The following is a 16,014-nucleotide window of genomic DNA, read 5'->3' as shown; positions in this document are numbered from 1 at the left end:
CTAGATGGCTATTTTTGACTATTTCTCATTAAAAAGCTTTTGGATATTCCAAAAGAAAACTGATGGCATGGCATGCAATAGACTTTTTGTTCCCAAGTAGTTTTGAGGGAATACTTCAATTCATTCAGATGTTTAGAATAACTTCCCTACAACTTTGCATGGACTCATCTAACTCTTTCACAGCATCCATTGAAAATAGAATTGGAGTGAACTTCCAGCATTTTAAAAAATATTAGCTAACATAAAGCAAATAAAATATTTTAAAAATTTTGCAGAGAATAACTAAATGCTTTCATTTCTTTGATATTTTTTGTTTACCTTGAAAAAACATTATGTATTCTCTTGTCTTTATTAAACCAATTATGGCACTTGACTTCAGATGCCCTTTAAAATTGGACTGACAAGGGGGTAGGTCACAGAGTGTTGCCAGTTTCCCTTTTAAACTCCTGAAATTTTAACTTTGGTGACTTGGGTGACTTCAACACCAATAAATACCTCAAAAAGGTAAGTGGGAAACACAAAGCAGTAGAGAAAACCTGTCTAGTGGGCACACAAGTTGCCATTTTAGTTTCTTACTACAAGTTCACAAGTTAATAGTATAACAGCTGCTCTGAACATAAACTCTTCCGCTTGAGGACCATCCGCTTTACTGATAGAGCTTGGTCCTTTAGGTATCTCAGCAATTCAAGTATAGCATTCATTTCTATTAGTCACTACTGTGGTGTTCTGTGAGAATTTTTTTGCATTAGTTATCTGAAATTGTAATTCAGAATATAGCTTCAAAAAAACATTTGATAAAGCTGAATTTTTGCTGCTTCTTAGATTGCTCCACTCCTTGGGGAAGATCCGATTACTTGATGTTGGTAGCTGCTTTAATCCATTTCTGAAGTTTGAAGAATTTCTGACAGTTGGCATAGATATTGTTCCAGCTGTTGAGGTATGTAATGTTTTCTGAATTTAATATAATTTGATTCTCAAATATTTTAGAATGCTTCAAAATGACGTTAAAAAAAAGAAGTATGTTTAATACTGAAGTATGTATCCTAAATATCTGTGCTTAAATAGGAACTGTGCCCCTCCTACAAGATCCTTTCCCATGAACAGGCTCTAAAGGGTAGTTGTGTTGTTTTAAAAATCAAATTGTTTTCAGCAGTTCTGCCTTTATAATGTAGTTGTAAATCTTCAAATTGGAAGGTTTTAGTAGCCATCTTTTAATGGCATTTCAGATGAGTCTTTGCATCTTAAAAGGCGTAAGTAAAAATTGAGTGGGCTTATGATTAGGCATGAACCTCATAGAAGCTGCGTTCACTGACAGAAGGAAATGATCAGTGACTGTACTTGGGGAGGTTTTTTGGGGAGTTTTAGTAACCGGAAGTGCACTGTAATGGGGCTTTTCAGTTTTTTGCTAGAATTATTATTGAACTGCAACCCTAGGGACAAATTTATCAGCACTTGTGGGGTAAATTGCTTCATTTTCTCTAGGTAGTAAGGTCCTCAAATGCACTAATTCAGCTGTAAGCATATGTTCTTTCTGTCGTTTGCTTTTGACTCAACTTTTGTCAGTCCTAATAGTTTATCAACAAAGCAAAATAACAAAGTGGAATGAAAATGAAAAGATACAGAAACAATGCCTTTCTGACAGAAAAGCCTTTGACCATACACATCTTGACCACTTACAGTTTAAAATCATGCTCTATTAAACTCAGTGGCCTAAGGTAACCCTCTATAGAAGTGAGAGGTGAGAAGTGTACAAGTACAATATTACAGTTAACTTGAAACTAATGTTCTTATTTGCTACGGTGTGGTTTACATGCTAAATGCATGGTATTTTGTTGTGGTCACCCGGTTTATTCCATTAACACCTACTTTATATTTTTGCATATATGCTTAGAGGTGATGAAAGATATTATTGAAAAAAAACCTGAGTCTGATAAATGGCTTTAAAAATCAATTCAGTGTTAGTTTTATCTAAAACACAGAGAAACTTTGAGTGGACTCCATCTTGCCTAATTTGAAGAATAGGCATCAGTTGCCCAAACACGATTGCCTTCCACTGCTTAAGAGGCTGTAGGACATCTGCATAGGGCTGCTGGGCATGGCACAGGATCTAAACGAGACGCATGCCACTGAAGTGGCAGGCTATGGCATCTAAAATGATACTACATGGCAAGTAAATTTCTAGCTAACACACATAGATCATGGGTGTCTACATCTGAGGTTCTATGTTCCAATTACAGTCAGTGGAGATCTATTAAAAATAGTCAGTGAAACCTAAATGTCAGCTGTGAGGTGAACTGTGTTTTAACCTCGGGGGCTGTATTAATTAGTTCTTCAGTGACTATAATGGGAGCCTAGGCACCCGAAGTTACACAAGCTGAATCTAACAATTAAATTTTGGGTATGCATAGTTGATATCTAGTCTATCCTGCTGTTTTCATAAGAAAATTACTTGTGTTCTCATGAAAATCAAATGTACAGTGACCAAAGCCATTATTGGAAGAGTCCCAGAAGGGTTGCTTCTGTGGATGTAATGGAGGAATGTGAGTAATCCAGGCCAGACAACAGGAGAGGGGGTAGTCAGGTAGCTGCAATTTCTGTGCACTAACCAGTTCTTCAGGTTATCTCCCAGTACAAGGGAATGATAAGATAATTGATTTGTTGTCATCTGACATAGTACCATAGCTTGATGATAGGAACTCCCCGGAGTGCTACTGTGCAGAGCAATGTAGTTACTGTGAGGCCTCTCTCGGGCTCACCAGCTTCTCTTACTTTCATTCTTTTGGATACTTTGGTGTGTTTAGGGCACCTTGAAACCTCGCTAGCAAGCGTTCTTGAAGTGACATGGAGTAAGTTTGTACACTCAAATGCATCTGCTAAAATAAGCATAGGCCCACCTCCAAGCTATAAATAATAAGCCCTGATGTATTCAAGATGACTCTGCTTTGAGCTGCATCAGCACCATAACCTCCCAAATAAATTTATCTTTAGGCTAGCTGTTGCCTAGTCTGATTTAAGATTTCAGAATAACAGCCAGAGGGTTCTTATGGTAGTTAATGTTGTTTTCTGACCTGAAAAATTGATCTGATAACTTAGTGGTAGAAGCTGAAAATAGAAGAACTGGTAAAAACTTCTGATTTAGCAGATCTTTCAGGTAAGATACCAAAATACTTTTTGAAACACATTGAAGCACAGAAGCTTCTTAAGGAGTCGGTTTCTTGAATAGTGTTAAATAGAGGGTTAAATAATTCATTCTTTAATAAAAATAGATTATTCCACCTTCTGGATATAGACTAAGTTGTTGAGTAAAATACTTCAGCTAATTTAGGAATTGGAAGGATATAACTGTGGAAAAACTAGGAGAGGAGCTGAAATGTTAGTTACATAATAACAGAATTAATGTCTTCAGAATGTTTAGAATTGCTTTCATAAAGAAAGAATGTAAACTGTAGAGATACAAATATGGAAATATATTTCCATTAAAAGATTTTGTGTTTTGAGGCGGGGGCGAGAGAGGGGGAACTGCATCAAGAGAAAAATTAGCATTCTCTTTAGCTAGGCATTGTTTACTCATTTTCAGTGTCCTGGTGTAAGGTACACTGAGGGAAACATTCAGTATTAAAGAAACATGCTGGAAAGACATGGACCTGTTGGAGTGGCTCCAGAGGAGGGCCACAGAAATGATCAGAAGGATGGAGCACCTCTCCTGTGAGGACAGGCTGCGAGAGTGGGGGTTGTTCAGCCTGGGGAAGAGAAGGCTCTGTGGACATCTTATTGCGGTCTTTCAGTACTTAAAGGGGGCCTACAGGAAAGACGGGGACAGACTTTTTAGCAGGGCCTGTTGTGATAGGACAGGGGGTAATGGCTTTAAATGAAAAGAGGGAAGATAAAAGGAAGAAATTTTCTACAATGAGGGTGGTGAAACACCAGAACAGGTTGCTCAGAGAGGTGGTAGATGGAAATATCCCTGGAAACATTCAAGATCAGGTTGAACGGGGCTCTGAGAAACCTGATCTAGTTGAAGATGTCCCTGCTTATTCAGGGAGGTTGGACTTGATGACCTTTAAAGGTCCCTTCCAACCCAAACTATTGTATGATTCTATGAAACTAGGAAGAGGGAAACTGAGACTGGGATAAGCAGAACAGGTTTCTTCTTGCTGACCCTTTCTTCAGATCATTCTGCTTATAACACAGACATTCCAGAGTATAATTAGCACTGGTTATTTTCTTAGAGGAGTTTAATTTGTCTACGTAACAAAAAAATAAATTAAAGAATTGGAATGAAGGGAGAATCTCCACTTTGGGAAAATCCAAATACAATTACGTACTGCTGGGAAACATGCTAAATATGCAGATGTTGTATCGGAGCAAATACAGTCTGAGACCAAAAAAAAATGGAAACGGGGCTGGAAAGTACTGGAATCAAAAATTAGAATATACAAGTACGATTGTGTTATCAAATGTCAGTGGATGCACTAAAATATAACTGCTGTTTCAGTGTCTAGAAGTACTTTAGCATCAGTTCAGACTTGTATGTATAGAGTTTAGTAGCAGTCTCCACTTTAGCGGGATTTTTGTCTTAAAACTGTCTGCAGAGTTCAGATTCCACTTGAAACATAGTTTAGTCCTGAAATTGTCTTTAATGTTATTTGTACATAGCTGCTTTATGAGTATTTTTACACTACTGAGAAATGCATGCAGTCTAAATTGCGTTTTCAACTGTGTATGTATAAACTTTGACCTAAGTCTTGCTTCTGAGTAAAGTTAGCATCTTACTATGAATAATTATTCTTCAAAGCAGTTCTTTCTTTTAAAACATATTAGAGGATATCATGAAATTACTACTGTTAATTTCCTGTTCTAAATATTACAAGGAAGTAGAATATAGCCCTGCAGGTATAATGGTTGCAATTAAAATTTCTTGATTATAGCCACATAATACAAATCTCTTTCTTGGTTTTTGGTGTTTTTTCACTTACTGGAGGCCAAGACTAAAGCTACATCACAGATTTTTTTGAACATTGATTATTTTATCTCATTTATTGCATACTCTCAAAAGAGAATGTGATTTTTGCATATCAGTTGCGTTATGAATACCTTTACAATAGTGTTCTAGTGATCTCTTTTTTGAATATTGCTTTATAAAACATACTACAAATATTTTTGCGGTATGGAAAAGCAACAGATCTAACTCCACTTTTCAGATGCACTCCACAGAATGTTTTGTGTCTGCTTTCATGTTCACTTACCTGTTTAGAGTGTCTGTTGTTCACTGCATGTTCTCTAGGCATTAATAACAATTGTTGCTGTCATGTCAAAACCTTCTATCTTAATACCTTTTTTATGAAAGAAGTCAGTCCCAGGTTTTTATTAATATAAAGTGCCAAAACTTAAATGTAGTGAATAGTGTACTGTTACTCTTATTTTTGAATGCTCTGTGATTAAGGATGTTAAGAACTTATTCTTCTGTATGTTGTATTGTGGTGTCATTTCCCATCTTTGACAGCTTGAGTGCATAAATGATCAACAGATGAATTTACAGCCCTTAGCTTACTTTGACAACTGCCCAAATGTGTACCACCACACTTTGCATTCACTGCAAGGTTAAAACATGGACCTGCATCACTGCTGCAGAGCAGTTTGTGTACTGTAACTTTCCAATGTATACTGCCTTGTCGTAGCTTCTTTGTTTCTGTACCAATAAAGAATGACACTTTTTTTCCAAGTGACTAAACTACTAAGTTTCTTGGATTCTTTTCAGAGAACTGGTGGAAACACTGAGGTATCAAATTTATTTTCTAATTATGTATTTCAAGTTTATAAAAACCTATAAAAGGCTTCCAGCATCTGGAGAAACAAAAGCAATGTAGGCTTATCTGAGTTCTTCTTAAATCATCTGTGAGATAATTGATATATACTTTGTTTCTATTTGGGCTAAATTTCTATTTTTATTTTTTTAATTAACAATCCTCAACTGTCAAATCTCTAGTAAATTACTGCACATCTAAAATGTTGCTTTGTAATTGTGAAAGCTAGCAATATGCATTAAATTGTTATTTTTAGATTGTTTGATTTAGTAGCAAGAGGAATGTTCAGCAGGTTTGACATCTCAAGGAAATGGAGAGGTCATCATTGATCTTCAGTGGGATTGGATTGTATTTGCTCCTTAAACTAACCTTGGTGTTTGTTTGGTTTTCTGTTTTTCTTATTCTGCCAGAGCGTATACAAATGTGACTTCTTAAATCTTCAAATTCAGCAACCTCTTCAACTGGCACAAGATGCTATAGATGCCTTTCTTAAGCAACTGAAAAACCCCATTGATTCTCTGCCTGGAGAACTGTTCCATGTCGTCGTTTTCTCACTCCTCCTTTCTTACTTTCCATCACCCTATCAACGATGGATATGCTGCAAGAAGGCACATGAACTTCTCGTATTAAATGGCTTATTGCTTGTAATAACTCCTGATTCATCTCATCAGAATCGCCGGGCTATGATGATGAAGAGCTGGAAAATTGCCATCGAGTCCTTGGGTTTTAAACGCTTCAAGTATTCCAAGTTCTCTCACATGCACCTGATGGCATTTAGGAAGACTTCCCTGCAAACAACAAGTGACTTGGTTAGCAGGAACTACCCAGGAATGTTGTATATCCCCCAGGATTTCAACAGTATAGAGGATGAGGAGTATTCCAGCACTTCCTGCTATGTTCGATCAGATACCGAAGATGAACAGCTAGCTTATGGTTTTATGGAGCTACCTGATGCTCCTTATGACTCAGACTCTGGAGAAAGCCAGTCTAGTTCAATTCCTTTCTATGAGCTAGAAGATCCTATATTGCTTCTAAGTTAATGTAGTCGTTGAAATGCCCTTGCAGTCAAACCTCTTGCTTAACTAATTTTGCTATACTAACATGGGCTCAACACACAAAAATGGTTTGCATAAAGAAAATGCAAAGGTTTACAGAGTTTGCTATTTTTTTCTACTTTTGAATTTTAAAATTTATTCTTGTATGAAAGTGAAAAAAATACAAGTTTTATGCAAATGACTCATGTCATAGCATAAATTGCTGTTACTTTCTTTAGATTTGTATCACTAATTTTTTTTCCAGAAAGGTACCATTCTTTTCTTTAGTGCTGTGAAGTGTGAATTCTATTTAATTTGCTAAATGTTGTTTCAATATTTTAACTCAATGTGGTTGAGCTTAAGGCACTGGAGTTGGTGGGCTTCTGAGAAGTATATGTAGGAAGAAATAATTTGCACTTTAATTAAATGTGCAGATAGGTTAAGACACTTGGTTACGCATGTCCCTTCTTAATTATGGAACAAAACTTTTTTCCAAAATTTGTTTCACTCCGGTTAAACCTGGGCTGGAGAAACTATAATGCTTGCACATTTGATTTTATGTTTATTGCAGCCCTCTTGAGACACCACCAAAACGAGATAACACCACAACACTGGAATATACTCATCCATAGTTATACATACTGTAATTTCATTGCATAAATAGTAGTTAGACATGAGATTTCTGAAAATGTTATCCCCCCCCAGAGGAGTACGGTACGTCTAGTCAATTATGTTTCACTTCAAAGCTGGAACATGGTTTTGCAATTTTATGAGTGTACAAGCACTAACACATATCAGTATTTCCCCAATGATGGTGTTCTGTATTCTCTTCAAACTGTGTTTTTTGGGGGACAGGGCGGGGTTTGTCATGTTTTAAAGTAAATTATTTATGCATTTTAAAAACAAACAACTCTTTCTTTACTTGTCCTTATTTGTAGACATCCCAAGTTATATGGTAACTACAGACTGATTTTGTAAAAAGGAAGATAATAATACAAGTTTTTCAAGGATACCCATATTTGCACAAATCCGTGTATTCAGACCACATAAGTGAAGTTAACATACACTATTTGTTTGCTTATTTGGACCCAAAAATCATCCGTTTAGTTAAATAAAAACTCCATAGCTGTCTGAAAACTGACCTGCACTGTTAGGAGATAGAACAGAAGTGGTTTACATCTATTAAGTTTTTTGACTTGTGTAATAAATTTCTGAGTCTTTGCAGGAAGAAACAATTCTGTTCAGTGGTAAAAATAGAGGATTCAATATTAGTTTAGCTTAGATTCCCCTCCATTTAAAAATAATGGCCAGAGTTTTCAGATTTGAATGTTAGGCTGTTAAATCTATATGTAAGTGCCTAATAATAAATGATTTGAACGGGGTGCCACATCATGGTTTTAAGACTGACTTCAGCAAAATGATAGAAAATACTAGTTTTGGAGGTGGTGGTGATGAAATGTACCTTACACCATATTAACCTGCCATGTTGTATTTATAATGCAGAAGATAACCAGATAAACTGAAGTTGTAGTGTGGATAACACAGTGGTTGGTATAAAAATGAAACTTACTCCTTCCATTGAAGTTTTGCACTGAAAGTGTCACAGTTTGACCTACCTGTTTTTCTCTTATACTGTTTCCTACATAGAGTCATCCCACATTGGCCCAGCTTAACTCAAACATGATATGGACTACAATGCTTTATTCTTTAGCATAAGCTTTTTGTGTTTCCCTTCTTAAATTTAAAGCATCCCATAATACGTGATTCAAATTTGTTATTCAATCTGAATGATAAACCAAACAATGATATTCCAATAAAAAATGAAGTTTAGACATACAAGTAATATGGTTGACTTTTAAATTTTTTTTTCAGAAAACACCTGTCTAATGAAATACACCATGGCTTCAAAATCAGCTGTAAGTCAGTATTTGCATCTGATGCTTTAGCATTTCATTTTCACTAAAATTTTTGTCAGTCAAAGCCTTTTTTTCTTCCCAGTTAACCACTGACTCCAGCAGTGCTCATGTTAAAGCTAAAATATTGGTGCTATAAATTCAGCTGTTTATGAAAACTTAATCTGTGCATACTTCAAAGCATACCTAACACTTTAACTGATACTCCTTTTAAAAAAAAAAAAAAGTTATATACCAGCTAACATATATGTTGGTATTGGTTACTGTAAATTGGTTTATCCCCCCAAAACAGTTTAAAATTAACATTTAAAATTTCAGCCTTTTTGGCAGGCTGGTGACACAATTGTATTTGTGGTTTAGGGACCCAAGATTCATAACTGCTCATTCTAAGTACCTAAAGTGTTCTTTTTTGTTGTTCTCTCTCTCTCTCTCTCTCTTTTTTTTTTTTTTTTTTTTTTTTACAAGGGACAGTAGTTTCTGGTGGAGGAGGAAAGTGGGATTTACATAAATACTTGTAACTCCATGAACAATAAAATGGTGATATCAGGAGTTGTTGGATATTTGGCTTTGGTACAAGAATGTTTCTAGGTTATGAAATATTTGAAAATTATGACTGTGCAAGAGATCTCTCATTCTTAAGGTGCTGAAGAGGAAAAGGAAAAAAATATGTATTTGCATTTCTGTTGTCTTTATCTCACTACTTTTTGTGAACAAAGCACATTTATTAAAAAAAAAAAAGACAACCAAAACAACAGAAAATGTTTTTTATAATTGTTTCTTTGGGGTGGGGATGTCCTTTTTTCTTCCTGTGCAATTGTTTTATGCTGAAATCCAGTGAAACCAATGCATAGTTATTTTCCTTATTGTCAAGAAAATAGTTGTGTTGGGTTAATTTTATAAACAACTGAATTATAGTAAAGGTGTTAAATTTGGTACTTCAGTTTCTACATCTCAGTTGTGGTCTTTGCTTTACAGAAGGGGTTTTGGAGTTCCTCCAGTTGATCCTGTATCATGTTACTTTGCCTGCCCGCTTAGGATGCGACCACTTTCTAATGCTGTTCCTCTCTTCTCTCTTTAGATGTTTTCAATTTTTCCTCTGTCTCCCTGAAATACCTTTGCAGCACCCGTTGTGCGTTGGCCCTTTGAGGTCATTGCTGTGTTTTTCTACTTGGTGATTTTGAGTACTGGAGGTGTTGGGAAAGGATGGCAATGGGAAAAGAAACACAAAAAAAACTGAAAATGCAAGGCTCTTACTCAGATCCAGATTTGAATAAAATTAGATTTCAGCAGAAATGTAAGTGTGTACCTAGCACTGCAGAACCAGATGGTATATTCTGGTCTCTTTCTTGACAGTGAAGATCAGAAAATGTGATTTCACAGCTGTTCTCAGTATTGCTTCCTGCAGAATCTTTCTGTGCTTTTCTGCTTCAGGGAGACTTGCTGACCTGTCTTGAAAAGTGTGATCATTCTAAGTCTTTGTAATCATATCTCCATGAATCAGCAGCCTATCTTTGATTGCTTGCAGTTGGGATATGTATATATTCAGGTTTTCCACTCCTTTTTCCTCATTTCCTCAGTTATCCTCAACTCATTGTTTTGTACCTGTAGAATAGCAGGAAGATGTTTTTTATAAGGTTTGCGTTTCACAAACTGGCACAAAAGCTTAGTCATTTTTTTTTTTACTTTTTAAATAAAATACTTTCCAAGAAGTTCAAGAAATAGTTGTTTGAAGAGTATTCCTAAGTCACAGTTGGACAGATACAGTACCAACCAAGTGTTGCCCATGATGCTGGTAAAGCATCTGAAGCAGGTGACATTTACTAAGCAGCTGAGATTTCTGCTGTTCTGCTTGTAAAAGGAAAACCTCTTGGCCCTCTCTTTTTTGTTTTTTTTTGGGGGGGGTTTTTTGGTGTTTTTTGGTTTTTGGGGGGTTTTTTTGGGTTTTTTTTAAAGTAACTTATAGGCCTGTTGGCCAGTTTTATGTAAAATTTGAAGAGGGGTAAGAATTTTGGAGATGAGTGAGGTTCTTGTGAATGAGTTGTCCGAATGATTGAGGCAGGAAAGACAGACTGTCGAAGTTCGGATGTTTGGGTATCCAGCTGTGGCCAGTCAGCACTAGTGCTCCTTGGCTAAGGGGATGAAGGGGCTGCTCGTAGTGAAGGGATTTACAGGGACAAAGGACATAAATCTGCAGCAGGCCAGCCCTCTTGCAGTTCAAAGAGCCCCTGTGCAGCAGCTGTCTAAACTTCATTCAAACTCCAGCTCCCCTTGTTTTGCCTGCCTAAGCAATGGAGCTATTATGATCCAGAAACTTCCCGTTCTTGCCTGCCTGCCTGCAAGGGCCACTTCAAAACATAGATTTCCAACACCAAGTGTTATGAAACACTGACAGTCAAGGAAGTCTGTCTTCTGCAGAATGGGAGGGTGGTGAAAGCTTTCATTTGGGAATCAGGAGTCAGTCTGGGACCAGAGTCCTCTTCCCCAGAAGGGTTAGGCTCACAAAGGATGGGAAAGGCTGGGGAGGGCTCGGTCTGTCTTCCAGTCCTGATTCAAGAACAGCTTTCCCTCTTCTGTGTCCTAAGCACCGGTTGACAGTGTTTATAAGTTTGGTTTCGTTGGTGTGTTTTTAATATTCTTCCAGCCCATTAACCTTGCAATTTTTTTTGTGTGCAGAGAATGCACTTTTGTAGAATAGTTTGGGTTGGAAGGGACCTTTAAAGGTCACCCAGTTCAACCCCCCTGCAATGAGCAGGGACATCTTCAACTAGATCCGGTTACTCAGAGCCCCATCCAACCTTGAATGTTTCCAGGGATGGGGCATCCACAACTTCTCTGGACAACCTGTGCCAGTGTTTCACCACCCTCATTGTAGAAAATTTCTTCCTTATATCTAGTCTAAATCTTCCCTGTTTTCGTTTAAAGCCATTACCCCTTGCCCTATTGCAACAGGCCCTGATAAAAGAGTCCCTCCCCATCTTCCCTGTAGCCCCCTTCGGGTACTGGACAGCTGTTACAAGGTCTCCCTGGAGCCTTCTCTTCTCCAGGCTGAACAACTCCAGTTCTTTCAGCCTTCCCTCACAGGAGAGGTGCTCCAGACCCCTTCGTGGCACTCCCCTGGACCTGCTCCAACAGGTCCATGTCTTTCCTGTGCTGAGGCCCCCAGAGCTGGAGGCAGCGGTGCAGGTGGGGTGTCACCGGAGCGGCGCAGAAGGGCAGTGTCGCCTCCCTGGCCCTGCCGCCCACCCCTCACTCTTGCCGATCATCCAAATGCTGCTGAACTCCCAGAGAGCGAGTCAGCTGCGGGGCTGGAGGCTGCCCGTGGCAACACCGGTACAACCCCACCACGGCCCACAGGTCGCCTCGTGGCCCGGCCCGGCCCGGCCTGGCCTGGTCGCCGCAGCGACCTCCGTCTCCGGCAGCGGCGTGGTTTGAGCCTCGGCGCGGCCCGTAGACGGGACGCCCGGCTCAGCCTCAACATGGCGGCGGCGCTGCGCGGGGGGCGGGAAGTTTCCGGGACGCCTGTTGAGGTGAGTGCGGGACGGGGACGGGCCCCCTCCCGCGGGCGGGGGGCACAGCGGCGGCCCGGGGGGAGCTTGGGCCGGGCTTGAGGGGCCGAGGGGAGCCGAGCCTGGCGGACAGCCCCCGGGGGACGCGGCCTCCCGGGCAGGCCCGGGGCCGGCTGCGCAGGGCAGGTTGTGGGGAGCGGCGTGGCCGCGGCAGACCGGCGCCTGGCAGCCCCCGCTCCGCGGAGCCGAATACCGTCGTTAAACTTGGCCGGCCGGGCCAGCCCGGCAGCTAGGGCTTCGGGCGCTGCCCTCCGGCTGTCTGACGGCGGACATCGAAATACGGGCTGGGTCCGCGCCTCCGGCGGCTGAGGGAGTCCTTCACCTGAGGGCCAAGCCTCCTGGGTTAATACGTTAGCTAAATGCGACTTTGTTGTTTAAAAACAAAGTCTCATAGAGTTGCTTTTTTTTTTTTTTTAAAAATGCACTAAATTGGAAGAATAAAACTGAAGGAAAGAGGGTCTAGTACTTTCAATAGGCCTCACCTAAACATTAAATTGACTGCAGCCAAACTACTGAGCCATCTTTGGGGTTTGGTTCTTTTCTTCTACTTTCTTAGGCAAATCGGGGTAAAAACTACTTTGGGAATGCTGATGCTTTACATATAGGAAAGCTCCTGGGTAGTTTAGTTTCTAAATCTCTACTTAGACTCTAGGTTTTGCTTAAAATTGTGTTTGCAAAAGTTGACGAATATTTAAAAGTGGGTGTGCACTTTCTGTTTGTTTTGGATCTAAATGTGGTTTGCTCAGGAATGCAACTCGGATGTTGCAACCTGAAACATTAAGGCCATTAGTTTAAAAAAACAAGCAAATACAGCACCTTCCTCCCTGACTTGGAATAGTTTTTGAACAGTCAAAGTCTTAACAGAAATGAGTAACAAATAGCTATGTTTTAAAGAACAAATCAGATACTGAAATTTCTCATTAAAATTGTCTGAATTGCTGTGTTACATTTGTTTGGCAATAGCTGTGTGATGGGATATATTAATCATGAATATGTGCCTTTTCCTCTTTTCCCCAAAAAGCTGACCAGCTGTTTTGCTTAGGAAAACACTAGTGATTAATAGCGTGGTTTAGCCGTGCACCTTTTTGCTAATTGTCTGGAAGGTCAGGAAGAGGAGGCTGCGTTCACGGTCTGAGCTGTGTCACTTTGCAAATACTTTTTGCTGGAGCAGCCCCTGTGTCTTTCTGCCAGGGACAGGAGCATTCCAGCCCCAGCACCCAGCTCCGGCAGATGGGGTGGCGGCAGAGGAAGCTTCCCCATCGTGTTTCTCATGATGTGATGGCAGCAGAACTCCGCTTGTCACGAGCTGAACCAGTCAGAGTGGTTTTCTGTGACGAGCAGCTGCCTGCCTGTAAGGGAGTTTGGTGGTGTAATGATCCCACCAGAAAATAATTTAGCGACCATAGCAAAATTTTGAGCCAGGCATTAGGCGGGAGCTTCCGCCCTTTGCATGTGAGCCCATCTGCCTGCTTCCATGAGGCCGTTGTCCAAGGGAATACATACAGTATTAGCCCCTTGGTTTGGAAGGGTTCCAGAAAGGCTCAGGAATCAAGATAACAGGGCGGGATGGCAGATGTGCTTCAGCGTAGCAGCCATTACACTTCAGTGCTGTGGGTTGGAAGGACATGTGAAATCGTCCCTCTATATTCAATGACCTTAAAGGTCTTTTCCAACCTAAATTATTCTGCGATTCTATTCATGATTTGAACAAGAGATAACTGGTGTGTGTGTGCACCTGTAGGACTTGAAATAAATGGCTCAAGTTGTCCATAATGCCAATGTTAATTGTAGTACAAGAAACAGTGAGACTGTGGACCGTGCTATGATACCTGATATTTTGTGACCTGGAATATGATAGCTGACTTTGGGCTTTGTTATATATATGAAGTAGAAACAAGTGAAAGGTTGAGTGGACCACTAAGTACATTACCAGGTCAGGGGAGAAGTATTACGAGATCTTAAGCATCCAGGCAACTCAGAATTAAGTTTATACGTATAAAATATTAATAATAATGAGTACTATGAAAATGCACAGTTGAAATCCAAAGAACTTTAACTTACAGCTACATCATGCACTAGCCATTTGCTTTAAGTATATGGTATGTGTTCTATTTCAATTAATAATTTCTGCAAGTAATATCTGCAATGTTGTTAGGTATTTAACATAATTTGAAAATATATGTTACCAAACTTAAGTAGTTTAAACAATAGGATTTCTTAGGCCTAGTTTGTCTCTACATCAAGTAGTTAAGCTAGTTTTACACTGGGTGTCGGTCTTCAAATCAGCAAAGCTTATGGGTAAATCAGTCCGTTCACTTTTTCTTTTGTTGTTCACTGGTTTAAAAATTGAGAATTTAAAAATCAAGAGAGAATAAAGGGAGTTTCAGTCAAGGTGTCCTTTCATACTTTCACCAGCATTACAAATACAAGCTGTAAGCAGTAACTTAGCTCTGAGTGTTCTTGACACGTTGGTTGCTCTGTCATACCAATAACTCTTCAGAAGTCTCTGTAAGATGGGTAATTAGGTAATTACTTAAAAAAATTATAGAGGCTACATATGAGTCTTCTTACATGTTGGGGACTCTGCCCATAACCTGTATAATCATACTGTTATATAAAACTTTTCATTAACAACTTTAACAGCAAATATAAATACTACACAGGATTTCAGTAAATTTTAAGTAAGGGAATTTGGACAACTTCCTGGTCTCTTGGTAATTTGTGATGCTTCTTAAGAAAATTAGAGACGAAAAGATATTGATGCTGATTTTCTTGTTTCTGTACTTTTCATGTTATCCACCTGTTGTTTTCTGCCTTATTTTCTCTGGAGGTATAAGCTCTGTTTTGTTTGTTCAGTGACTCCTGATTTAGAGTTTCTAGGCACAAAAGGATCAAAAATCAGAAGTACATGTGGTTCTCTTTACATGTAGTTTCACAGAAAGCTTGTTCTCTGAGTAATTCTTATCAATTTGTCACTTATAACACATTTTGTGTCCAGAGCAGGGCTGTGACTTCAAAGTACAAACCTTTTTTGCCTTTAACTAGAGAGCTCTGAACTGTGCCTCTCACAATGTTGTGACAAGTAGAAAATTATATAAATACAGTAAAATGGAGATTTTCATGGAACTAGATTTTCCTCAGTAACTTTTTTTTCCTAACTGTAGCAATTAGTAGTATTGTTTATTTGTAAACTCCATAGGATTAGACACCAGTAGAATTACCGTGATCCTCGTGTTTCAATACTTGAGTTCAGACCAGGAAGAAGGTGTCCTGGTTTAACCCCAGATGGTGACTAAGCACCACACAGTCGCTTGCTCAGTCCCACCGGTGGGATGGGGGAGGGAATCAGAAGGTTAAAAGTGAGAAAACTTGTGGATTGAGATAAAGGCAGTTTAATAGGTAAAGCAAAAGCTGCGCACGCAAGCAAAGCAAAACAAGGAATTCATTCACTGCTTCCCGTCATCAGGCAGGTGTTCAGCCATCTCCAGGAAGGCAGGGCTCTGTCACACATAACAGTTACTTGGGAAGACAAACACTGTAACTCCAAACATCACCCCCCTTCCTTCTTCTTCCCCCAAGTTTATATGCTGAGCATGATGCCATATGGTGTGGAATATCCTTTGCTCAGCTGGGGTCAGCTGTGTCCCCTTCCAGCTTCTTGAGTGCCCCCCAACTTCTTGTTAGCAGGCCAGTATGA

The 16,014-nt window shown here is 39.4% G+C and overlaps 2 protein-coding genes across 2 annotated transcripts in view; both read left to right on the top strand.

Moving 5' to 3' along the window:
* Positions 1 to 10,416, top strand: part of BMT2 (base methyltransferase of 25S rRNA 2 homolog) — a 39,489-nt gene extending 29,073 nt beyond the window's left edge. Inside the window, exons 4-5 of the mRNA XM_054209212.1 lie at positions 823 to 937; positions 6,215 to 10,416. Of these exons, the coding sequence (XP_054065187.1) occupies positions 823 to 937; positions 6,215 to 6,844 (745 nt within the window). The 3' untranslated portion in view covers positions 6,845 to 10,416. The remainder of the gene's footprint in view (positions 1 to 822; positions 938 to 6,214) is intronic.
* Positions 10,417 to 12,065: 1,649 nt separating this feature from the next.
* The window catches only part of TMEM168 (transmembrane protein 168), a 28,840-nt gene continuing 24,891 nt past the window's right edge, over positions 12,066 to 16,014 (top strand). The window contains exon 1 of the mRNA XM_054207360.1: positions 12,066 to 12,278. The gene's annotated coding sequence lies outside the window, so the exon portion shown is untranslated. The remainder of the gene's footprint in view (positions 12,279 to 16,014) is intronic.

Source organism: Rissa tridactyla, chromosome 1 (genome assembly GCF_028500815.1).
Source record: "Rissa tridactyla isolate bRisTri1 chromosome 1, bRisTri1.patW.cur.20221130, whole genome shotgun sequence".
NCBI lineage: Eukaryota > Metazoa > Chordata > Aves > Charadriiformes > Laridae > Rissa > Rissa tridactyla.
Note: the sequence above shows the minus strand (reverse complement) of the source record. Positions and strands in the feature narration are given on the sequence as shown.